The sequence below is a fragment of the Leptonychotes weddellii genome, chromosome 13 (assembly GCF_054177405.1).
Source record: "Leptonychotes weddellii isolate Sample4059 chromosome 13, ASM5417740v2, whole genome shotgun sequence".
Lineage (NCBI taxonomy): Eukaryota > Metazoa > Chordata > Mammalia > Carnivora > Phocidae > Leptonychotes > Leptonychotes weddellii.
In genome coordinates this window covers 75,067,810-75,093,654 of record NC_138381.1, presented here as the reverse complement: position 1 = coordinate 75,093,654, position 25,845 = coordinate 75,067,810, and the positions used below count along the sequence as shown (strand labels likewise).

Genomic DNA, 25,845 nt, shown 5'->3' with positions numbered 1-25,845 from the left:
TTTCCTGAGTTCTTTACTTCTTTTTTTGAAAAATGGTTAACATTAAACATACTGTTTCAAAATTTATTTTTCTATATGGATCTACCTTATTCTTTTTAGTTGTTGCAGAGAATTCCATTTTTGCTGGTTGATGTGTTACTTTGACACATTTTATGATCAAGAAAACATGAGCAGTGATGCTTTTTAGAATAATGAGAGTGACATTTTGGATTGTCAAGCTTGTTTTATGTGCCACCATTTTATATGAATCTCTGAATTGCTTTTAAAATAGATTTATTGGAGCTAATTGTGGAATGTGAAACATGAGAAGATGTTCAAAGGGACTTCCTAAAATACGCACCTCAATTTTCTCATTCAGAATCAAACTGATGGCTGAAGGCGAATTGAAGGATATGGAACAATTCTTTGATGACCTTTCAGATTCCTTTTCTGGAACTGAACCAGAGGTTCACAAAACGAGTGTAGTAGGTATGACGCTCTTCTAAGGAGAGCAGAGAATGTTTTCATTGAAGTGAGCAGAGCTCTAAGTCACGTCTATCATGACTCTGCCATTTCTGAACAAACACAATGGGGTGTTGGATGTGTTTTAGTTTGTATTTATTGCCTTGCCATTTTGTCCTATGTTTAAGTAACTGTCTTATGGAAGAGCATCTTCTGTTTTGTCTGTAATAGTCCCAACTATTAGGCTGGTCCTGGGGGCTTTTAGGGTTTCTCACAGTTCTTTGGATTCCTTGTCTGCATTGTATGACTCTAAGTCAGGGTCACCAACTAAACTTTTATAAAAAGAGGCAAGTAAGAATATATCATTGCTATAGTTTATAAGGTGGGGGCATACATGAAATTTCTTGAGGCTTTTCTGTTAGGTTTATATCCCCGCTCCATTGTTTGGCTTTTTTGCATGGTAGTTTTTATGTTACTCGACATCAGCTATTATATTATGTCTTGTGTGCCAGGCTTTAGACTTACAAGATAGACAGGGACCTTCCTCTATGGAGATCACATACCGGTAGGGTGGGGCCAGATGGTGAAAAGTAAACAAATAAATAAAATAATTTCAGATACTTCCAATAGCCACAAAAAAAATATCAGATGGATAAAGATGATGGGATGTGGGGGTAGGGGGTTGGGGTTTTACCAGTTTTGTAAAAGATGGGGGAAGAACATTCTAGGTGGAGGGGATAGCAACAGCAAGTATCTCTTTTTGATTCTTTTGAAGGAAGAATTGGAAGAAATAGTATCAACTTTGTGTAGCCTGGATTTCAGCTAATGCCTTCACTTGTGTATGTCTTATTTTGTAGGTTTATTTCTGCGCCATATGATCTTGGCCTACAGTAAGCTTTCTTTCAGTCAAGTGTTTAAACTGTACACCGCCCTTCAACAGTACTTCCAAAATGGCGAGAAAAAGACAGTGGAGGATGCTGATATGGAACTGACCAACAGAGAGGAGGGTGAAAGAAAAATGGAAAAAGAAGAACTTGATGTATCTATAAGGTAGTTTGGGTTTTTTGGGTAGGCATCCCTTTCCTGTGAAATAGTATAATTACAGGCATAGTGAGTCCTCATTCATTCAGATTCATGTGCTGCGTGCTATCCTTTTGCCCCTCCAGATCCAAGAAATTGACCCATGTGGGCTGTATCAGTGGGCTCCTTGCCTTCTGATTTCTGATTGGGAGGCAGTAGTGGGTCAAGGAGATTGGGGTCAGGTTGTTGATCCACTGGCTCCCTTCCTTCAGGGCCATGGTAGACTGGCTGTGGGGTCACAGCTTCTATTAGGTGGTCCTCTCTGCATTCTTCTGGGGTCTGGGAACTAGGAAGATTTCCCAGGCCTGGGGTGTAAGGTGCCCCACTGTTACCAGTCCTGGGGACTGTATTGTCCCTTACCGCTTCTCTGTCTCCTGCCCCGAGTTTCATAAGTGGTCCTTTATAACTCTTCTCACATCATCCCATTTGAATGTGCCATTTGTTTCCTGCTGGGACCCTCCCTGACTGAGTGTTCCTTATGTCAGAGTGAGTTAACAGTTGGTTAATTCAGTGAAAATGGATGGCGTGCCTATTAAAGTTTAAGCACGGGGCACGGGGTGCCACTGCTCACCTAGTTGTTGAAGCTCAAAACCTAGGAGTGCCCCTGGTTCCTCCCTCTCTGTCACCCCGACAACCAGGCCCTCAGCCCAGTCGGTTGTTCCTCCACGACAGTTTGGACTTAGTTCACTTGTCTCCATCACCACTGCTGCCCCTGCAACCCCGGCCCTGCGTCTCCGCTAAGGCTGGACTTCTCTGGCCTCCTTGCCTCCGCTCTTGTCTCCCTGCAATCTGCAATCTGTTTTTCATGTAGCATCCAAGGGAAGCCCTGTGAATGTCAGTCACACCATGGCACCCTTCTGCCCCAAACCTTCATGACTGTTCTTGGAATTTAGACCAGAATCCAAGCTTATCATGGCCTCAGTGCCTGTGTGATCTGGCCCCGTCATCCTCCATGCTTCTGGCTCCTTACTGTCCCCTTCACTCTCAGCAGTTCAACTGCATGGGCTTGTTTCAGCTTCCTGTATACTCCACGCTGACTTCGGCTTCAGCTCCAGCATCATCACACGGGCCTTCCCTGACCACGTATCTGAAGTAATCTCCATCCCGAATACTTCTGGCTTCTTTAGTTCCTTCATGGCTCTCCTCATGGAGTGCCTTTTCACATTATTTGCTCACTTCTTTGTATCTGTGTCTTCTCCCTTGGCACCCCTTCAGATCTAAGACCCTTGTCTTTCTTGCTTCTCGTGTTACCAGTGCTTTAGTGTAGTGCCTGCCTCGTAGACTGTGTCTGTGAACATGTGCTGGGTGAACGAATGCAGAAAATCAACATACGCAGCCTATCACCCGCACCGGCGAGTGGTCCTGTGAAGCACTGTTTATTGACTTCTTCACTTTCCTGCCTCACTTCCTCTCATCCCAACTGTTACCTGGGATCTCCTCCCAAGTAAACTACTGCTGCTGGGAGAGAAACACACACACGTGTGTGTATACGCGTATAGTATATGCCATGTCCCCTGATCTCAAGGAGCCCACAGTGTGGGGAGGAAGACTGACATCACAGGTCATTACCCTGCAGGTTGCTCAGAGCTCTGATTTAAGAAATTTCACCTGCCCTAAGTAGGCTGGCTGACCGCCGTCGGGGATGGGTGCTTCCTGACAGTGGCCTTTGGTTACGTGATTTGTTTAGCACATACGGGGCACAAGAGATTATAGTACCATTAAACTTCCAAAACCTGGCTTACTCAGAGTTGCTCACAAATGCCTCTCATCTAATGGAGAGACAGGACAGTGTGGGCTTGCGTCTGGCTCTGGTCGCAGACTGCTGGCTTTGGTTTCCGGCTCCTCCACTTATTCCCTGTGTGACTCTGGGCCAGTTACTCACCCTCTCTGTGCTTCAGCGTCCTCATCTGCAAAATGGTGCATCCCACCCCCTCTTCAGAGGGGTGTTGTGAGCATTAAACCTCAGATCCATGTAAGTGTTTGGAACTGTGCCTGGCGTGTAGTGAACATCCAGTGAATACTGGCTGTTCTTGTTCTCTTTTAACTCAGCCGCCTCAGGGATGCGTCTGGGCTGTGGTGTAGTCCTTGTTCTGGCTACTTTATCTACTTCAAGTAGCAGAATGTCACTTCTTGTGAAATGTTAAAATTCAGGCTTATTTTGCTTTGGCTGTCTCCTAAATTAATCTGACGTAATTAGGTCTAACTGCATCGTTGTGTTTTTATCATGTTCTAAGAACTTATCTGTGTGTGATCCAGTGTATTTACTGTGAAGGTGTATTGTTTCATGTCAGATCACGATGTTGTATACCTGAAGCTAATGTCACATTGTGCGCACTATACTAAAAAAAAAGAGAGAAGAAAAAGAAAACGTCTATAGTGAATTACAATGTATAAAAACTTTTTTTGAAAAGTAGGGGTGAGGGGTGCCTGGGTGGCTCAGTTGGTTAAGCGTCTGCCTTTGGCTCAGGTCATGATCTCAGGGTCCTGGGATCAAGCCCTGAGTGGGGCTCCCTGCTCAGCGGGGAGTCTGCTTCTCCCTCTGCCCCTCCCCCTGCTCTTTCTTTCTCACTCTCTCTCTCTCAAATACATAAAAATCTTTAAAAAAAAAGTAGGGGTGAAGAATTTGAAACCGTAAGAACTGAGAATCAAATTGCATATATATTACAATTTTATATCTTCAAAGATAAAATAGGAACGTTTTTTCACTTAAAATATACAACATGCAGAAGGCTTTGTAACGGTTAAAAAATGTAGACCAATGTAAATTTTCATAATTTTCCAGCAGTGACATTTCTGGATCCAAAAAAAAAAAAAAGCTGTACATATAGTTCCAGAAAATAGTGTACATATAGTAACTGAATTTTATCACCAAAATTAAAGCGATATACTATTTAAATATTTTTCTAATTAAGTATTACAATGTTTTCTCCACAAAGAAATGGTTTTACTCGTAGTAAGATTTCTTTTTATTTTATAGAATATATTTACATTAGGGGCACCTGGGTGGCTCAGTCGTTAAAGCGTCTGCCTTCGGCTCGGGTCATGATTCCAGGGTCCTGGGATCGAGCCCCATGTCTGGCTCCTGGCTCAGCTGGGAGCCTGCTTCTCCCTCTCCCTCTGCCTCTCCCCTGCTCATGCTCTCTCTCTCTCTCTGTATCTCTCTGTCTCGAATGAATAAATAAAGTCTTAAAAAAAAAAAAAAAGAATATATTTACATTAAAAAAAAAGAAAGAATATATTTACATTCATTTCTTGGTTCTCTTAAAGAGGAAAATTTCATTTTTTGTGATCTTTTCTATTGTTTTATTGCATTATGAAAAGCTTCTTAATTTAGTTCTTTTATTCTTCCTTTCTGTTTTCTCTCTTTCTTTCTTTTTTTTTTTCAATTATTGGAATGTTTCCAGGTCTCTTTTCTTCAGGAAAGTTATTTTTCTTGCCCTAGAAATTTGTATTAAAATTAGAAAGGAGTGGGGCGCCTGGGTGGCTCAGTCTGTTAAACATCCAACTCTTGATCTCAGCTCAGGTTTTGATCTCAGGGTCATGAGTTCAAGCCCACATTGGGCTCCACGCCCACCCATTGTGGAGCCCACATAAACAAACAAACAAACAAACAAACAAACAAATAAAATTAGAAAGGGGAAAGAAATACTGCATAGCTTTCAAATCTCCCATCCCACAGTGAAATTATTCCCATCTGAAATGAGAAACCCTACTGTTAATTAATTAATTGATTTCTTCCCCCCACTGTTAATTCAGAAGGGAGGGAATAAATATTGAGTCAACAAATGTTTATCATTAAAAAAAAATCCCATCGCAGAAGAGAGGGCACACTGAAATTGAGCCTGTGTTTCATTTGCTGGCAGTTGCCAAGTGCCTGCAGTCAGGAGCGGATAGGATTAGCCCACATGAGTCGGCTGTGGAGGCTCCTAGTCTGCAAGCTGCTGTAATTACAGCTTCTCTGTGCTCCTAAAAGGACCTAATAGAAGTAGAGATTCTCTGGTAATTCTTCACTTGCCAGTGATTTAATATAAATCTCCCAAATTCATTAATTTATTCAACAAATACTTCCTGAGTGCATCCTGTGTACCAGACACCATGTTAAGGTGCTGTGTTACCCAAGAGGAGAAGGCCATGTGGGGAGGGTCAGATAATAGAGAGGCAGCTGGTAAGTAATGTAGTTTCAGAGCAAGGCAGTGCCATCGAGAGAAAATGGGACCTTCGGGTAAAAGGTAGCAGTAACTGGGGGTTCATCTGGGGAGGGGCCCCTCGGACGGGGAGCCAGGCGATGAAGGAGCCAGGAGAAATTGCCAGAGCACACGGCACACACACAGCTTCCAAGACAGGACAAGCCAGCATATTGGAGGCACAGAAGGAGGACAGTGTGGCTCAGGGAGAGGGGTTGCATCACGCCCTCTGGTCACACACCTCAGAAGAGTGAGGTCGTTGCTTCCTCCTTGGATGTTTAGTAACTGTTCCTGTCCCAGTCCCTCGTCTCCCCTGCTTCTGTCAATATCCTGCTCAGAAACCTCCAAGGATTCCACAGTCTCCCCACCTGGTATTCGAGGCCTTCCACAGTTGACCTTTCTGACCTTACTTTCAGTTTCTCAGCTTGGATCCTTTGTCCCGGCCTGCCAGGATCTTGTCTTTTGTTTCCCTTTCCTGGAATGCCTTCTTCCTTCCTCATCATTTTCTCTGCTCCTTCCCAACTTGCAAGTGATTTCCCCCGTTTCTCAGTACAGAGTTCATATTCATATTTGGCATTTATCACTTACCCCCATCTTCTCACCTGGGCTTGTCTTAGCCTTCCCCGGGACTGTAACCCTGTTAACACATTGTGTGTCCTCCAGGACCTAGACTGAAGGCTTGTGCATTGCCAAGGTATTCAAAAACAAAAAGTAAAATCTTTGTTGATTGATTAATCTCATATTTTTAAAATTTCGATGACAGTGGTAGATTTAAGACCTTTAGAGGAAATTTCCAGACTCCTGAGAATCTCACAAATGCCATGTAGTAGGTCCATTTTAGAAATGCACGTCTTTGCCAACTTTTGAGTGCAGTTTTACAAGGTTCGTGAACTTTAAGCCCATCCATGGACCCAGCTTAAGTGCCCTTGATTTATAGCACTAGTAAGTCTAAAATTCTGTCTCAGCTAATAACTGGATTATAAGCAAGGTGTACTTGAGCCCTTTTCCCAGATGGGTAGCCCTTTTCCTAAATTGAATACCTCTGTGGCTTCTCACAAGTTATTTCCTTCTGCATGTATTTATGGGGCCCTGAGGAAACAGAAGGAGTCAGTAAAGGATGGTTTGGGCCATGGTGTTTTTACTTGCTCTTCGCAAGCTGGTTCATGTCAGCCACAATTGCCACCATGCAGGCCAGAACCAAATTCGATCTTCATTTATGGGGACTGTACTTACCTTCTTTATAGAATCAGTTTGCATGATGCTGATTTTCTCTATGCTCTACTGACTGAGCCGGCCAGGTGCCCTGACCACTGTGGACTTTAGATGCGGATGGGACCAGTATTGTGTGTCCAGTTTCATTCAGATTCATTCATTCATTCATTCATTCTTACCAATCTCTAGTCTTTTTGTGTACAGCCATGTTTCTTCCAAGCCTTGGGTTTACCTTGGTTACAAGGCATGTTAAGAGAAAGGGGTCCTTACTGACTGTTTTCCATTTGAGAACTTGGCCTGTGAATTCATTTTCTATTTCCCTCCAGGTCACTGTTGTGTCACTGATCTTTTTTTTTTTTTTATTTGAGAGAGAGAGAATGAGAGAGAAAGAGCATAAGAGGGAGGAGGGTCAGAGGGAGAAGCAGACCCCCTGCTGAGCAGGGAGCCCGATGCGGGACTCGATCCAGGGACTCCAGGATCATGACCTGAGCCGAAGGCAGTCGCTTAACCAACTGAGCCACCCAGGCGCCCTGTCACTGATCTTTGTTAGACCTGGGTTGGGGCTGGTTCTTGGCAGCTCCAATGACTGCAGAATCTGATACACTGCCTTAGGGATTATTAGGTAATATTTATCAGAAATGAAGCCGAGAGAATATTAGAGCAGCACCTCCCAAAGTGTTTTCTGTGGAACACTAGTTCTTCTTGAAAGATTGAGGAAAGGATTCTTTGTTCAATGAGTTTGGTAAATGGTACATTAAATACAAGTAAATAAAGTTTCTTTCTGTTGGATTTCTCTCATGTGCGTCATGAATGTCCAAGCAAGATAGAGTGTGTAACTTCGCCCAAATTATGTAACCTCAGAAGAATTTTCTTTTCTTTTAGAATATCCATTCACATATCATTTACATTAAAGTTGGAGAACTGCTGTATTAGATGCAGAGTACTTATAAAAGCATTATTTATGAGTAAATATTGATTTTTATACTTACGATAATCCTATAGAGAAGTCCATTTCTTCAGAGTCTTGTGGCAGAAGGGTATTACTCATACTTTGCTCTCAAAATAAGACTTTTCTGTTGTGCGTGTGTAGATTTCTCAAGCCTAGGTTTATATCCCTATATTCCTTGTCTGTTAATTCTGCATAATGTAAATTTCTAGGCAAATGGTTATTTCTTAAGAGAAGCCACTTTTTCCTGCTCTTGAGTACACCACATCTTTTATCTGTAGCAAGGAGTTAGAAACTCTTCATTCGGGCGCCTGGGTGGCTCAGTTGGTTAAGCGACTGCCTTCGGCTCAGGTCATGATCCTGGAGTCCCGGGATCGAGTCCCACATCAGGCTCCCTGCTCAGCAGGGAGTCTGCTTCTCCCTCTGACCCTCCTCCCTCTCATGCTCTCTGTCTCTCATTCTCTCTCTCGCAAATAAATAAAATCTTAAAAAAAAAGAAAGAAAAAAAAAAGAAACTCTTCATTCATTCATTTCCCAAACTCTGAGGGCCTGTTTTGTTCCTAGGCATGGTGCTGGGTATTGGCATCCAATTGCAAGTAAGAGCAGGCAGGTGTGGCAATGCATAGACACTGTGCTCAGCCTCTCTAGGAGACAGTGGGAGTTCCAGTGAAGACGTCAGCAGAGATTCGTGGAGGACATGGCACTTCAGTCAGTCTTGAATGATGGATGGTGTACTGCAGTCCAACAGTGGGTGGGACAATGGGCCCTGCAGGCCAAGGAAGCAGGATAGGAGATCTGTGAGGAGGTGTGGGTGAGAAAGAAAAGGTAAAGGAGAGAGGTAGTGGCTAGGACCACTCATGGAACATTGCGCCTGCCCTTCTAAGCAGTGTGGCCTTTTTTCTGGAAGCTGAGGGGGTACCACCGAAGGGCTTTAAATCAGGGGTACCACGAGAGATTTGCATGGTGGGAAGATCACACCATGTAGAACTTAGGTCTGTAACTGTCCATAATTATATTGAACTTTGGCAGGTCATTCAGTATCACTTTTTAAGTATGTTTTTTATTCCTGAGAAGAGAGAATTAATTGTAAAGGTTTTGAAGCTATTTGACTTTGTTAGCCTTACCATTCTTGCTGTTATGTAATTCTTTTTTGTTTGCTTGTTTGACTTTTTAAGTTTTTAATTCCAGTTCATTATATACAGTGTCATATTAGTTTCAGGTGAAACTAAAACTAATACAGTGATTCAGCACTTCATATGACACCCAGTGCTCCTCACAACAGGTGCACTCTTTGGTCCCCATCACCTAGTTCACTCATCCCTGTGCTGTAATTCCTTAGTAGTTTTGTTTTATTTTTTCCAGAGAAGAGGAGGTATCTTGCAGTGGGCCTCTCTCCCAAAAACAAGCAGAATTTTTTCTTTCTCAACAGGTATGTTAATTCTGTTATTTATCACCAACTTTTTTTTTTTAATTTTTAAAAAAGATTTTATTTATTAGAAAGAGAGAGGGCACAAGCAGGGGGAGCGGCAGGCAGAGGAAGAAGCAGGCTCCTCACTGAGCAGGGAGTCCGACACGGGACTCGATCCCAGGACTCCGGGATCATGACCCAAGCCAAAGGCAGATGCTTAACCGACTGAGCCACCCAGGCGTCCCTATGACAAACTTTTAAAAACAAATCCTGTGGAGGGGCTCCTGGGTGGCTCAGTCGATTAAGCATGCAACTCTTGATTTTGGCTTTCGTCATGATCTTGGGGTCGTGGGATCAAGCCCCGTATCAGGCTCCACACTCAGCAGGGAATCTGCTGGAGAGTCTCTCTCTCCCTCTTCCCTTACCCCTCCCCCTGCTCTCTCTTTCTCTCAAATAAATAAATAAGTAAATAAAACCTTTAATAAGTAAAAACACATCCTGTGGCATTATATGTCATCACACGTGCCTGTCTTGTTAGTACGTTTATTAGTGAATCTGCATTATTCCTTATTCTCGGTCTTCTTTTCTTCAGTAACAATACAGTGATGGTTATGTGTTCTTTATGATTTTGTGGGTGATTTTCTTTTTCTGTTTTTTTTTTAAAGATTTTATTTTTAAGTAATCTCTACACCCAACATGAGGCTTGAACTTAAAACCCCAAGATCAAGAGTCACGTGCTCTACTGACTGAGCCAGCCAAGCACCGCATGCTTTTATTTTTCTTAAAGTTATAATGCATGTTCATTTTATAATAGTGTGTGACTAACACAGCCCAAAAACCTGATTTAGGGGGCGCCTGGGTGGCTCAGTCGCTTAAGCGGCTGCCTTCGGTTCAGGTCATGATCCCAGGGTCCTGGGATCGAGCCCCGCATCAGGCTCCCTGCTCGGCGGAGAGCCTGCTTCTCCCTCTCCCTCTGTCTGCCGCTCTGCCTACTTGTGTTCTCTCTCTATCTCTGTTAAAAAAAAAAACAACAAAACCTGATTTGGAAGACTTATTTCTCTTCCCCCAACATTTTATTAGACATTTTCAAACAGAAAGAAAAGTTGAAAAGCATTGCACAGTGAATACCCATACACCTGTCACCTTGATGCCACAATTACTATTTTGCTCTGTCCTTATATACCTACACATCCCTTATCCAGCCACCATTTCACCTTTTCATTTTTTGATGCATTTCAAGTTGCAGACATCAGTACATTTCAGCCCAGACATTTCTTGCTGGTGTGTTTGAGCCATACTTTTTCATTTGCTTGGTAACAGAAACAATATTTTTCTCCCATGTTATTTTCAAGTATAGGATTTTGATTTTTTGCTCTACGTTTCTAATTTTCCTTAATTTTGTTATTAATTTTCTTTATGTTTAGGTCTAGATGAAAAGTGATAGGATCACCCCGCAAATGAATTTCAAACAGATTAGAAAAACCCATCTAGACAATTGGTTAAGTATGGAAGAGAAAATATAGCCAGCTCTTTACCTCCTCCTCACACTTCAGTACATTACAGATGGATTAAAGGGTAAATGTGAATATGTAAAGCTGTAATTAGACCAGGAGGAACTACATATTAACTTTTAACTGATCTCTAGGTGGGGAAAGACTTTCTAAACATAAAAGCTGTGGAAGAAAACACATAGAAGAAGATCATTTGATTTTTCAGCATAAAAATTAAAAATGTCTGCATCTCAGAACACATTCTAACAAAATTAAAAGGCAAACAATAAAATGGGAAAAAAGTACTTGCAATAAATATGATGGTCACAGGGTTAATATTTTTGCTTTAAAAATCATATTTTCAAAGACTGATGAGGAGACAGACTTTATATTATTAATGAAAAGAGCAGGAAGTAAATTGATATACCATGTTCTAATTTTGTTAAAAATGTGGTATAGTTGTATAAATGTATGTATCACATGTATATCCCACACACATAGAAAAAAGACTGGAATAAGACACTGACATTTTAATTGTGTTATTTCTGGGTGGAGGGGTTACAGATGATTTTTGTTTCCTCTATATGTCTTTCCATGTCTTTGGAATCTTCTATAATGATATAATGAATTCAAATGGAATTAGAAATTATTGCTTATAAATAAAAATTTGTCTAGGTAATGGGGCGCCTGGGTGGCTCAGTCGTTAAGCATCTGCCTTCAGCTCAGGTCATGATCCCAGGGTCCTGGGATCGAGCCCCACATCGGGTTCCCTGCTCAGCCCCACAATGAGTCTGCTTCTCCCTCTCCCACTCCCCCTGCTTGTATTCCTGCTCTCGCTATCTCTCTGTCAAATAAATAAATAAAATCTTTAAAAAAAATTTTTTTGTCTGGGTAAAATTGAAGTGTCTGTAACAAAGATAAGTACTAATGTTTAATTTAGAATTAGTTTTCTACATATTTTGTATAATCATTGCTGGTACCATCTAATGGGACAGATAACCGGGAGTAGGGCACCTGAGTGCCGTTGAGGCCTCTTGCAGTGCTGGATGGAGGTATACACTAGCAGTCCTGAGGGTGGTCACAGTCCGGGGTGGGTCACTTTGGTACTTTTCATGTAGTTTGATAAGTACTGCAGGAAGGGTTAGTGCAGGGGGTTATGGGCACACATAGGGGCTTAGAGAACCTTACCTAGTTTAGAAAGTGATACAAGCAAGTGGCTGAAGTCTAAACTGGGGCCTGAAGGAGAAGCAGGAGTTTTTGCAAGGCATGTGAGGAGCGTGTGACTGGGTAGAGGTAGTTGGGCGGCTTTGTGTTTTCAGGAAGAGGAAACAGTGTTTTGTGTGGTCAAGAGGAGAGAGTAGCTGTGGAAAAGAACATAGTCAGGGGATGCTGGTTAGTATATATTTCCATATGTTTATTGGCCATTTCTTTCCACTGAGTTGTCATTTTTAAATTTCAGGCTTCTTTGTTAAAGAACGATGAGACAAAAGCCCTCACTCCAGCATCTTTGCAGAAAGAACTGAACAACTTGTTGAAATTTAATCCTGATTTTGCTGAAGCGGTGAGTCTTTTGAGTTGGAAAGCCACAACAAGGCTGCTCTTTATACTGAGGAGCCGTGCAAATGAGGACTGGCCCATTGGCCCCGTTCCTTGGAAGGAAATGTTGGCAAGTCAACAAGCCTAGGTGGCAAAGCTTTTCCTCTCACCCCTCACCCCCCGGGGCCATTAGGAGTTTCTTTAGTCTCTTGCTGTTCTCGTTCATATATCATCTCTCTGAAGCTCCGAATTATGAACAGTAGACTGATTTTTTTTTTTTTTAAGTTTTGGGGCTAAAAATTCTTTTCCTTCCTCCTCTTTTGTTAGTTTTTTTTTTTTCTCCCAAATTCAAGTAATTTCATTCCTTACTGGATTTTTACCCTGAAAACTTTTTCTTTTCTTTTTTTTAAAGATTTTATTTATTTTTTTGACAGAGAGAGAGACAGCTCGAGAGAGAACATAAGCAGGGGGAGTGGGAGAGGGAGAAGCGGGCTCCCGGCTGAGCAGGGAACCCGATGGGGGGCTTGATCCCAGGACGCTGGGATCATGACCCAAGCCAAGGGCAGTCGCCTGGTGACTGAGCCACCCAGGCGCCCCTCTTTTTTTGTTTTAAACTTTCTTAGTAGTACCTGGATTTGACATCTTTATTCACATGCAGACATATATCTGCTTTGCTCCATAGTAACTGGGATCTGCCTGTTGGAGGGAAGTTTAATTAAGTGAATCAAACAAAATGAAAATAGTGTCAAAATGCAAGATAATTAACTTAGTAAAGTAGTTAAAGACTCACTGTGTTATGACTTGGACATTTATGGAAATTAATTTTATAATTTTTATATGAATTCAGGAATTAAAATCTTTATTTTTGAGCTCACAGTATTCCTTAATACTTGAGCTAGTTGAGTCCCCCCCCCATCACCCATGGGCCCTAATATAACCAGTGGCATAGTGGACCTATATTTAGGCTAAAACTCTGACACAAATCCTAATGGGCGCGCATTTTTCATTTGGGGACTCCCTAAGGAGGAAATAAACTGTATCTTGAACTTGTTTTATCCTGCCTGTGGGGGAAAGGTTACGCTAAGCCGTCTTGCTGGGAGGGTTGGGGGTACACTGGTGTCTGCAGCCAGTGGGACACTCTGAATTCGTTTCACGCGGGAGGAAGCCGAACATTTAAAATGCGTGGATTGTTTCTTGTTTCAGCACTATCTCAGCTACTTAAACAACCTCCGGGTCCAAGATGTTTTCAGTTCAACACACAGCCTCCTTCATTATTTCGATCGCCTGATTCTCACTGGGGCCGAAAGCAAAAGTAACGGGGAGGAGGGTTATGGCCGGAGCCTGAGATACGCCGCGCTGAACCTGGCCGCCCTGCACTGCCGCTTCGGTCACTAGTGAGTCCGTAGGTTTCTGTCCCCGCAGAGACTGAAGAGATCAACTCTCAAGCGTTTAACTTCCGAAGAGGGAAGCGCTTTTCCTGGACAGAAGTTAACAAAAATCTTCTGCTTAAGCAGTCTGCCCCCTAGTGTCACTGTTGAGCATTACTGTCTTAGTGCATGGCCTTTTTCCTTCTAAGAAAAACAGCCATTGAGTTAAAAGGAAATTAGGTCATTAGGCCAGAGATTCCCAAAAGGATTTTTCGGAGGTAATAATGATACAAAAGCTATTTTCAGTCTTTCAAAAAGCCAAAAGGAAGTCGTACTTTTACTGGATAAAACACTGTACGGCTTGCTAAAAGCCACATATTTGTGCTTTTGGATAGAATTCACTGGCTTATGCCATTGCTGAGATGTGCTTATGATTTTAATGAATAAAAATAGGAAAATTGCCCAATTATTAATTAGTAAATAGAGTTATGTGGATAAAAACTTAAAACACGGAGGCTATTTTGGAAGCAGTGAAATAATGTGAATAAGGGTGAAAAGGGAGGGAATTATTGATTGAAAGGGCCCCCCCACCCCCGCAATCCCCGTGGCTTTTTCCCCTTTGAGAGAAATGTGGTCTCTGCTACAGGCATTTTTGAATAGAGACTGTAGGGTGTGTTAATGGAAATACAGTGTCCAAAGTTCAAGAATTGAGACTTCTACCCCTTGCTGTTTGGGTCAGAAATTCTGTTTTTGATTGTTACATTTTAAAAGGGACATAGACAGGCTGGAGCTTGTGTGGGGGACAGTCTTCTTGTAGGCGTCCAAAGCCATGTTGTATAAACAGTGTGGGAAGGATATGAGAATGGTGAGCTTAGAGAGAAAATGATTTAGCCAAGTACGTGTTTGGCATCTTCATGTCGTAAAAGCCATGTGAAGAAAGCTTAGATGACCAAGGGTGTAATTCCTGGAGAAGAACAAGAGTGGGGAAGTGCAAAGGAAGGGCCGTGCTTTGCCCATGATAAGGAAGGTGGTCCCACATGGAACCTCTTCGGAAGTGTCAGCGAGGTGCTCAAGCCTAGACCAGGTGTCAGTAAGGGAACTGAAGCATCACATTGATAGTTGGACTCAGAAAGGTTCAAGTCTACTCCAAACTCCATGATTTTATGAGATCCATGTTATCTTTTGATCCTCGACTTCTTTTTTGCCTGCCCAACTGTAACGTCTTCTTAATCGGAACCTTTCGTTTTGTATGTTATCATAATAAATAGCAATATCATTTGTAGTACTTACCATTAACTGATTTCTGTGTTCAAAACAGCTTCTGCTAGGGTTTGGAAATTTGTATCCAGCCTTCTAGATACAAATAATCTGTTGATGTATAGAATTTATATATTTTCAATAGGAGAGGCAGCTAACTGCATCAAATTAATTGCTAATTAATTTACTCAGGTCCATGCTTCTTTGATTCTAGCCCTGGAGCTGTGGCCTTTATAAATCTTTGTCACTTAGCTTATAGGATTGTAAAGATTTCTTGAAAGTCAGTATAGTTGTTTACTAAGCTTCTGCTGTGTACTAGGCACTGTGGTAGGTGCTGAAGGTACAGCAGTAAAAGAAGAGGGAAAAGCCTCTGTTCTCATGGAGCTTACAGTAGGGGAGATAGACGATAAACAACACTGAACATAATACATAAAGGTGATAGATGAGAATAAAGGGTTGGGAGCGCTGTTCTTTTCATAAGGGACACTCCTCCAGATATATGCACAGATCACTCCTTCAATTTGTAAGTGTCTGTTTAAATAATAAGGTAGCAGGTCAGCCTTCCCTCACCTCTACTAACTTAATATTTGAATAGAGATTTAAAGCAGTCTTAATCTATCTGCGAATCTACCATTTGGTAGATCTAACTTTTCCTCCTCCCTGGGGAAAAGTAATCTCTCTTTAGTTTTAGCATACTATCTATACAGTTCTCCCAAAAGCCCCCCCCCCTTTTTTTTAACTTAACATTATTTATTTATTCTTCAGATATTCAATAAAGTTAAATCAACTGATATTTATTGAGGGCCTGTATGTGATGATATGCTTCCTGCCCCTGAGTAGCTTATCCTATTGCATCTCAGCATTGAAAGGAGTTTAAAAGAAATGTAAAATAGGTAAAAATGTATCTCACCTCTTTAGTCAAATAAGTGGGTATTGAAGAACAATCCAGCTCTCCCCAGTTAAAATGGATTGTGTGAGGCTAATGCTAATTTTAAAGAAAATTCCTTATGTAAATTTTTACTTAATAAGTGATACCCATAGGATTTCTGATTTGATTTTGAGGTCTTCTGTAACCCTGCATTTATAGAACTTCTTTTCTGTGACTTGCCACTGGGAAACCAAAATTTAAGAGCTTGCCCTCTGCAGGCTTATAAACTATTTGAAGAAATAAAATTAACACATTAAATAAGTAGAAGGTGATACATAATAGTATTTAAGCACTGCAAGGTGGGTTACAGATAGCATTTCTGTGGTGTTTTGAGGTGAGAGCTCAGTGGGGCCAAGGATAGTTGGCTGAATTTCCGCAGACTCTGAAATTAAGGGAGATATCCCAGATGAAGGGGAGCCACGTCAGCAGAAAAAAATCTCAGAAGTGAGTATTCTCAAAATACATTTTAAAACTAGTTTTGAAAAAATACAAAAGTATCAAATGCCATTGTAAAAAAAAATTCACATAATGGGGAAGGGAATGCAGTGAAAAGTGAAGTGTTATATCCTATGCTTGCCCCTCCTCCCAGGGGTGGACAACTAAAATAAAAATCTTAGGAGCAGAGATCAAGAAAAGCCATTCCTTCTTGCCCTTTGCAGTAGAAATCCACCTTAGAAAGGACCTGTTCTGTGTCTCTACTGTTAATGTTTCTTGCTGCTGGGAGAGGGAAGCACCTCTGACGGAATAAGCTCATTGTTACAACTTCCAACCCAGAGGCCTCTACTTAGATGAATTACTGTACAGATGCCTTCCTATTACGTTGCTTGGACATGTTTGTTAATGAGTTTTTTTTTTTTAAAGGTTTTATTTACTTATTTGACAGAGAGAGACACAGCGAGAGAAGGAACACAAGCAGGGGGAGTGGGAGAGGGAGAAGCAGGCTTCCCGCTGAGCAGGGAGCCCGATGCGGGGCCTGATCCCAGGATCCTGGGATCATGACCCAAGCCGAAGGGCAGATGCTTAACAACTGAGCCATCCAGGCGCCCCTGTTAATGAGTTATTAATGTTTGGTCTGTCTCTAGTCAGCAGGCAGAGCTCGCCCTGCAGGAGGCGATTAGGATTGCCCAGGAGTCCAACGATCATGTGTGTCTCCAGCATTGCTTGGTGAGCTGCCCCCTCCTGTCTCGGGAGTTCTGCCCCTGGGTTGAGTTGGCCTTCAGAAGGCCCCATTCGGATTGGGTTGTTTTGCAGTTAGAAGGCCCTGAGAGGTGAAGGGAAACCAGTTAGGTGGTTGTGGGAATTCAGAAAAGGCAACCCATAGTTATTATCTTTCTTAATTCATGATCTCTGTTTTGCTTTGGTGGGGGGGGCATTTCTTGTCTACAAATTTTAATCCAAAGCTACCACTTTAAACGTTGGCATTAACCAAAAGGTGTATGCAACACTTAGTAACTGGATCAGACATCGTCCCGTGAAAGCATAAACACCAAGCACAAGGAGAACACAGAATTCATTTAACATTCCCTGAGAATCTCGATTTCTCAGTTAAAGGCCCTATGGGAGCTTCATGTTTTTTTTATGGAATACTTGCCACTCACTACTGTCAGAGGTGAAGATCAGTGGCTGTTTAGCTCAATCTGACAGTTTTAATGTTGTTCAGTGGTTTTCATTTAGGTTCATACTTCGTGAATATTTTAGAAGATTTATCTTGTCTCTTGTTAAATCTTTCTTACAACCATGCTGATATTTCGATAGAACATTAACCGTTGTCATTGTTAGGATATATTTTGATGATTTCTCTTACCAGAGCTGGCTTTACGTGCTGGGGCAGAAGAGATCTGATAGCTATGTTTTGCTAGAGCACTCTGTGAAGAAGGCAGTACATTTTGGGTTACCGGTAAGGCTCGTCTTCCTGTGAGATTATTTAAATAAATGGTGTGGTTTTATTCTTGGTAGTTTCAGATGACCTTAACTGTTAATCAAACCACTAAATTCTATTTGATAGGTGTCTCTCTGCTCCTTTTATCTTAATAATGTCTATAAAAGTTCTGTTGACCAATTTGAGGGGAGATACTTGTTTAGTTTATTGATCAACATTGACTTCCACATATTTACTTAGAAAAATTTCAGAAAAGGCTTATTTTTTTTCTTTTTTCAAAGATTTTATCTATTTATTTGACAGAGGGAGAGAGTCGGTGAGAGAGGGAACATAAGCAGGGGGAGTGGGAGAGGGAGAAGCAGGCTCCCTGCTGAGGAGGGAGCCCGATGCAGGGCTCGATCCCAGGACCCCGGGATCATGACCTGAGCCGAAGGCAGACACTTAACGACTGAGCCACCCAGGCACCCCAGTTAGCATCTGACTCTTGATCTCAGCTCAGATCTTGATCTCAGGGTCGTGAGTTCAAGCCCCATGTTGGGCTCCACACTGGGTGGGGAGCCTACTTAAAATTGAGGTACAGTTGACACATTGTATATGCTTTTTAAATCTGTAAATTGTCCATTTGATTCATTTTTGGGAAAGGGAACTTACATGTACAGAATTGATTATAATGACAAAAGTAAGTTGTCCCTTAAAATAAATGATAGACTTCGTAAGTACAATTTTTGTTTTGGATTTAAGCTTTTTTTTTTTTTTTAAGATTTATTTATTTTAGTGGGGGGAGGGGCAGGGGAGAGGGAGAGAAAGAATCTTCCAGCCAACTCCCTGCTGAGTGTGGAGCCTGACAAAGGGCTCGGATCTCATGACCCTGAGATCAGGACCTGAGCTGAAACCAAGAATCAGACACTTAACGGACTGAATCACCCAGGTGCCCCTAAGCTCTTTTTTTTTTTTTTAAAGATTTTATCTATTTGAGAGCGAGAGAGAGAGCGTGAGAGCAAGCACACAAGCAGAGGGAGGGGCAGTGGGAGAGGGAGAAGCAGGCTCTCCACTGAGCAGGGAGCCTGACTTGGAGCTCTATCCTAGGGATCCTGGGATCATGACCTGAGCTACCCAGGTTCCCCCTAAGTGGACTCTTTTAAGTTGTGCTTTCACCTTTGAAAATTATATCAGAAGTTGATGAAAAGATAATTATGCTCATAATAGTCATCCTTTAAAAAATTTCCTACTTCAGGGGCGCTTGGCTGGCTCAGTTGGTAGAACATGTGACTCTTGATCTTGGGGTTGTAAGTTTGAGCCCCACATTGGGTGTAGAGATTACTTAAAAATAAAATCTTGGGGCGCCTGGGTGGCTCAGTTGTTAAGCGTCTGCCTTTGGCTCAGGTCATGATCCCAGGGTCCTGGGATTGAGCCCCACATCGGGCTCCCTGCTCCACAGGAAGCCTGCTTCTCCCTCTCCCACTCCCTCTGCTTGTGTTCCCTCTCTTGCTGTGTCTCTCTCTGTCAAATAAATAAATAAAATCTTAAAAAAAAAAAGGGTTTTACCTTTGAAAAAAAAAATCTTAAAAAAAAATTAAAAAGGGAAGTAAAAAAATCTCCTACTCCGGGGGCACCTGGGTGGCTCAGTCCATTAAGCGTCTGCCTTTGGTTCAGGTCATGATCCCAGAGACCTGGGATCAAGTCCCACATTGGGCTCCTTGCTCAGTGGGGAGCCTGCTTCTCCCTCTCCCTCTGCCTGCCACTCCCCCTGCTTGTGCTCTCTCTCTCTCTCTCTAACAAATAAATAAATAAAATCTTAAAAAAAAAATCCTACTCGGTAATGTGTCCAGCACTGTTTGACACATACTGTTTTGTATTTATTTAAGATTTTATTTATTTGAGAGAGAGCTCGCATGAACAGGGGGAGGGGCAGAAGGCGAGGGAGAAGTAGGCTCCCCGCCAAGCACGGAGCCCAACACAGGGCTCCATCCAAGGACTCCGAGATCATAACCCAAGCCGAAGGCAGACGCTTAACTGACTGACTGAGCTACCCAGGTGCCCCACATACCGTTTTATTTTAATTTTTACAATAATTCTTAGAGTTTATGCCCATTTTACAGATGAGGAAGCTGAGGCTTGGTTAGGAAGCTAACTGGCCTCGACTCACAGAATAAGTGATAGAGACAGTGTTTAAGTCCAGGCCCATTTTATGTCAAAGCCCTGGTTCTTCTCAGCATACCATCTGCCTCTCTTCCAGGCCCAGTTTTTCAGAAACACACTTCATATGTGTTAGGGTCAGGCTGTAGGTACTTTCCTTTTATATAATGCCATCGGTTTGCATGTGCTGAAATGTGAAAGATGCCAAATTTCTGAAGAGTGAACAATTCTGTCATGTAATCTGTACCTTGAGTCATGGGTATGTCTGTCCCCTTAGTACCTCGCCTCTCTGGGAATACAGTCCCTAGTTCAGCAGAGGGCTTTTGCTGGGAAGACAGCAAACAAACTGATGGATGCCCTAAAGGACTCTGACCTCCTACACTGGAAACACAGCCTGTCAGAGCTCATCGATATCAGCATTGCACAGAAAACGGCCATCTGGAGACTCTATGGCCGCAGGTGGGTCTTCAAGCCGACTTTCAAGGCCATAAGGGCATGAATCCTTCCAGAGATGAGCAGAAGCTTGCAAACTGGTTCTATGAAAGGCCAAACAGACAAGTCATTTTCCCCTTTGATGAAAGTTGTTCATGCAGGGGATTAAAGAAGATGCTTATAGTTTTAAAACACTTTGTACTTTGCATAGACTTTGTAAAGTTCTTTCCTGTGCTCATTCTTATTTGCTCCTCCCAACTGCCCTGTGAGGTAACTGGTAGGTGAGCTCCATTCTAGGATGTGAAAACCAAGGTTCACACATCTGATCTGCCCAAGATCACAAATGTCATTAACAGTGACAGAGCCAAGACTCACACCCGGGTCCTGTGACTCCAAGCACTATGCCCCTGTGATCCGAGACCGGAATCTCTCTTCCTGTCCCTGGCAGGCAGGGGCCACAGTTGCTTGGGTTGCGCTTCCCTGTTAGCCGAGGTGTGTTCTCTAGAGTATCTCCGGCCTCAAGTTTAATTTTCCATTTGGCCTTCTTTAGCTTGGAAGTACCCTTCTGAACCAGGTTTTTAATCCTGGAGCCCTGTCACTACCCCACCTTCTACCTAGACAATCTGCTATTCCTAGGAATTCAATAATGAAAGGAAGCGCCTCCTCTACCAGTCTTGTTTTTGTATACTTGAGATCATTTTTTGGCACGATGTGCTGAGACAGCTGCAGACACTGGCCGCTGCTTACGTTGCCAGAGCAGCTGGTGCCAGGATGGCATCAGGTCTGAATTTATCCGTGAAAACTAATTAACACACTGTGACCACAGGGAAATTAGAGGCAGTCAAGGGGTCTGGAGCTTGGAGCTCCCGGTTGCGCCATAACCACCACATGTTTCCTTTGGGGCTGCACACCCAGGGTGCGTTTCTGCTTTCCTTGTGCTGAGGGTGGGAGGTGGCCGCTCCCCCTAAGCCAGAGCCTGCAGGGGGACTTCATTTCCTTCCATTTCCACTCAAGATAGTTGTGGGATGTGGCCGAGGGGCAACCTGGGTCTCTTGACTGAAGGGGATTCCTGTCCGTCTCCCCACCCAGCACCATGGCACTGCAGCAGGCCCAGATGTTGCTGAGCATGAACAGCCTGGAGTCCGTGAATGCGGGCGTGCAGCAGAACAACACGGAGTCATTTGCCGTCGCCCTCTGCCATCTCGCAGAGCTGCACGCAGAGCAGGTAGGCAGGTAGCTGGGCCTGCGTGCTTCGGGAGCAATGGAGGCTCCACCATGTCTTTTTCCCTCTGCTGCTTCAAAAGCACTGGATGTGTCTGGGTCAGGCCTGGTTGGGTGCAGGGGGCGCTGAAAGAGTGAAATCCCATTGGTGGAAATGGACGGGGTGTGGAGTCTTTAAAGTTTGTTGAACTTGGGATCTTTTTGCATTGACAAAGGGAATAAGAGGTCAGCTATTTCCATGTAGCAAATGGAATAAAAAGGAGTCTTTGAAATTTAAGGTAGTAGAGCTATGTATGTTTATAGGAGACAGGAAAGCCTCACCAGTTAATGTTAAGTCTCCAACACAAGTCTGATTGACTCCGAAAAGGGACGGTGGGAACTGGATGTAACCTTGACTTACAGCCCAAGTCATTTTATGTGATTCTCTTTGTAGGGGATTGATGAAAGGGTCTCTCATGCTGCTCTAGGCTTTCTCTCTCCTTTGCTCCAAAATGTCTTCTTTCATGGAAAAGAAGTCAGGGAAACCTCTTACCCAAGCCCTCTAGCTCATTAAACACTGCCTTGGCTATACGTGCATTTCCTTGATCATACAGCTTTCTCCACTTGTCTGTGGTGTCCATTACTGTTAGATTATTGTTAGGTTGTATCATAGCACTCAGTATTCCCTAATCTGCAGCCTAAAGATCTTTGGATGGTGTCCACCCCTTTCAGAAGTCTATAAATACTTCCCCCCACTAAACGTATTTTAGCATTTGGCAGTCCTTTAGGTATCTGTGGAGACAAAGGGGATGGATGGGCTTTGGCTGCGTCCCACGTGCACCTTCATCAGCTGCTCTCTTCCTGCACCTGGGAAGCATCACATTGGCTTCCGTGATGTCAGAACAGCGTCCAGCTGCACGTGCTGTTTGCTTTTCCGCAGGAAGCTGCACGTTCATCACTTTCTTGGTTTTTCTCCCCCTCTTGATGGAACCTCTAAACATATCCTCTTTTCCTTTCCTGGTACCGTGGTTAAGTGGGGCATTTGGTAATGGATGAGTCAGTGAACCTTCAGTTAGGTATTTGGTGTGAACCTCGTGCAACTTTTCTCTTCCAACAACTTTTTTGAGATAAAATTCACATGCTATACAATTCACCCACTTTAAGTTTCCCCATATGGCTTTTTGAAGTCAGATTCTCCCCACTGACCCCAGCCTTAAACTGGATAATTTCCTTTCAGCTCTCTTTGAGTTATGTAGGGTAGAAATGATTTTTTTGTTTTCCTGCTGGACTGAAAAACTACTTTACAAAAATTTTGGTCTTGGCTCGATACTCAAGCTTTGAAACTTTCTCCAAGGCCAGTTATTAGAGTTCTTTGATTTTTCCTGGGAGATTTTTCCTGCTCTTTGGATCTGTATTGGTATTTCCATCTTCATGTCCCTTGTATCCCCGCGCTTATGTGAAGAAGCTGCTGACGCCATCATTGCCTGGCTCCAGTGGCCAGGATGTGTTGTGAAGCCTTAGAATTGCACTGCTAGGAGATAAGCAGTGGCCTCTTTGTTTCATTTCAGTCCCTTCCCCCCTTTCCTCAACCTGCCTTCTTAAGACCTTGCTAGTGCTAGAACATCAACCAGGTAGCTATACCCACAGGGCTGATGATTGTCACATTTTTAATTGTATAGGTTAGATAGGCCCCTGGGAAATTAAGCTTGGCCAACGGTGGAGAAGGCAGCTTTATCATGCATCTCCATTTGCTCCTTTATTTCCTTTATGTGTGCTTCGGATTGTGTTCTGAAATTGATCTCCAAATAAACTGGATACTGCACTTTGGTGTGGCAGTGACTGGGGCGTGGGCGAACCTACAAAGAAGTTAGAAGGTCTGAATTGCTGTTTCTGACCTTCCTCCTGAAACCCAGAGGGAGCACTAAGACAGCCAGCCCCCTTGCTATTTTTGTGTAATTCTAAGACCATCTGGTATCATAACTCTCCCAACCTCAGGAGGAGCAGGTCACAGTGGGAATGTTTGGGGGGATACTGCAGTGTGTGTCTCCCTACTTGGCCTACAGGTTTGACAGCCCATCTCAACCTACATGCCAAACTCACTGTGGCAGTCATGAAAATAGTTGGCAAGATTGGTCATTTAAAAATCATAAGAATAAAAAGATTATTGACCTTTTATTATAATTCAATGTAATTTCCACTTAATTCACTTCAAATAAAAGTTCACTTGCAGTCTAATTGAACTTCTATATAGACAGAAGACATTTCACCTAATCAAAGGATTGGGACAAGTTGAAAAGCTTTTGGAGTCAATAAGAAACATTCCAATGACATAAGGGTACAAAAAAAACCCCATGAAAGTGTATTCACATTAAAAAAAAAAATGACCCAAAAACATGAAAAAGTTTTCAATCTAGTCATTAAAGAAATTCAGATTAATACAGTGAAATACTAATTTCACCAAATAGGCAATCCTTAACTGTTGTGGTGGGAGAAAGGCATAGAGTGCTGGTATGAAAGTTCTTGGCACATTTCTGGAGGGTGGTTTAGTAATTTATATCAGAGGGCTTCGGAATGCCTATCATTTGACCAGCCAGTTTTATTTCAAAGGTCTTATCTTAAGGAAATGACTGGACAAGTGGACATGTAAAGGTATATGCACCAAGATATTCACTGTAGCATTCTTAAAATGGACGAAATTATCCCACACTAGGGGGTTATTTTGATGTGTCATAGTTTATTTACCTAATAACATAGTATGATGATACAGCTTTGTATTTGTGAACACTGGAAAGATTGATTCGTTCAAAAAATATTTATTGAGTGTCTACCATGTAGTACACAGTGTTATAGGCAATTTACAGAAATAGCATGTGTACCTGTTTTTAGAAAACGTGTATGTGTTTATTTATGTGCATAAGAGAAATTTAGAAGGATATGTGCCAAAACATTCTTGTGATTATCTTTGGTGAGATTGAAATTGGTCTTTTTCTTATTGTTTACATTTATTTTTAAGTTTTTTTCCTAGAATGAACATGCATTACGTGTGTAATTTAAAAAAAATTTTTAATGAACAAATAAAATATGCTAGAACCTTAAAAAAAAAGACCCCTTGATGTATGGCAGTCTCTGGCTTGTGCTTTGCAGGGTACAGCACCACAAACAGGTGAATCATAGTGACATCCTGTGAGTGGGGTAGCAGGTGTGGTTTCAACACAGGTGTGCTCATCGAACCGTGTGTTTCTACTTAGGGCTGTTTTGCTGCAGCTTCGGAAGTGTTAAAGCACTTGAAGGAACGATTCCCACCTAATAGTCAGCATGCCCAGGTAATCTGCCTTTTGCATGGCATTGGATTTATTTCCAAAGAGATGGTTTTTACTGTATTGTTGTCAAAGCAGAATATTTTAGGGTCTCCCCTCAGTTTCTTGTGTCTTGGTTCCTTTCTGTGTCATCTGTGCATTGAGGTGAATATAGGTACATACCAGACTCTGTAAGCTCTGTTAGAGAGGGCAGAGAAATAAACTCTGATAAAAGATTTAAAGATTTATTTAGGGAACTTTTTTCTTCCTGTCTATATGGTTTTAAGGTAGTATTCCTTATATCTCTAACTGTATGGATCATCTCTGTCTATGGATAGATGAAGAATTACATCTCAGTTTGGTGTTGTGTCCCTTACTTGGCAACTCTAGTCTTTTCCTCCCAGAATTAAATGACCTTTTGGGAAGATGTTGTCCCCAGAGGGAATTTAATTTTATAAAGCACTCCCAGGCCCCCTGTTCCTTATTGCACTGATGTCTGTCTCTAGTGGGGCTGAGAAAGCTGTTACACTGGTCCCTTCTTCTTTCCCTTACCAAGTTTAGTCAGCAATGGATTTGAGAATTTGAAACCCTAAGAGATCATGGCCTGGGAATCTACTGCTGGTCCCTGAGCTGCCACTCCCAGGGATTGTTGGCTCCACCGCACTGGATATCCTGTGGGTACCCATCTGCATGTGAAATGTGCTGGGGTCTCAGCAGGCTGTGATCCGAACTCAAAGGACCCAGCTGCAAAGGTGGTACGCAAACAGAAGAGAAGACAGGGGAAAGCACCTACGGGTCACGTGGGAAGGGAGAGTTAAGTGTGGCAGTGCTAATGTGATGGAATAGTTTTGGTTATAGTTCTAGTTGTTTAAAAAAAAAAAAGAATTTAATTCACAGTTCACCGAAAAAACATCTACGGCCAATAGATATATAACAAGATGCTCAGCCTGACTGACAATCAGGGAAATACAAGTGAAAACAATAATGAGATATTTCATACCCATCAGATTGGCCAACGGTAAAATACCTGACAGCACCAAGTGTTGGTGAGGA

At 42.5% G+C, this 25,845-nt stretch overlaps 1 protein-coding gene across 2 annotated transcripts in view; it reads left to right on the top strand.

Annotated features, from left to right (window-relative positions):
• Nucleotides 1-25,845, top strand: part of ANAPC5 (anaphase promoting complex subunit 5) — a 41,477-nt gene that overhangs the window by 4,266 nt on the left and 11,366 nt on the right. The window contains exons 3-12 of one of the 2 annotated variants that reach the window (XM_006736963.3): nt 359-468; nt 1,299-1,491; nt 9,226-9,292; nt 12,221-12,322; nt 13,501-13,691; nt 16,932-17,013; nt 17,657-17,746; nt 20,142-20,323; nt 21,386-21,521; nt 24,745-24,819. In XM_006736963.3, coding sequence (XP_006737026.1) covers nt 359-468; nt 1,299-1,491; nt 9,226-9,292; nt 12,221-12,322; nt 13,501-13,691; nt 16,932-17,013; nt 17,657-17,746; nt 20,142-20,323; nt 21,386-21,521; nt 24,745-24,819 — 1,228 coding nt within the window. The remainder of the gene's footprint in view (nt 1-358; nt 469-1,298; nt 1,492-9,225; nt 9,293-12,220; nt 12,323-13,500; nt 13,692-16,931; nt 17,014-17,656; nt 17,747-20,141; nt 20,324-21,385; nt 21,522-24,744; nt 24,820-25,845) is intronic. The other variant, XM_031031932.2, reaches the window with a different exon arrangement.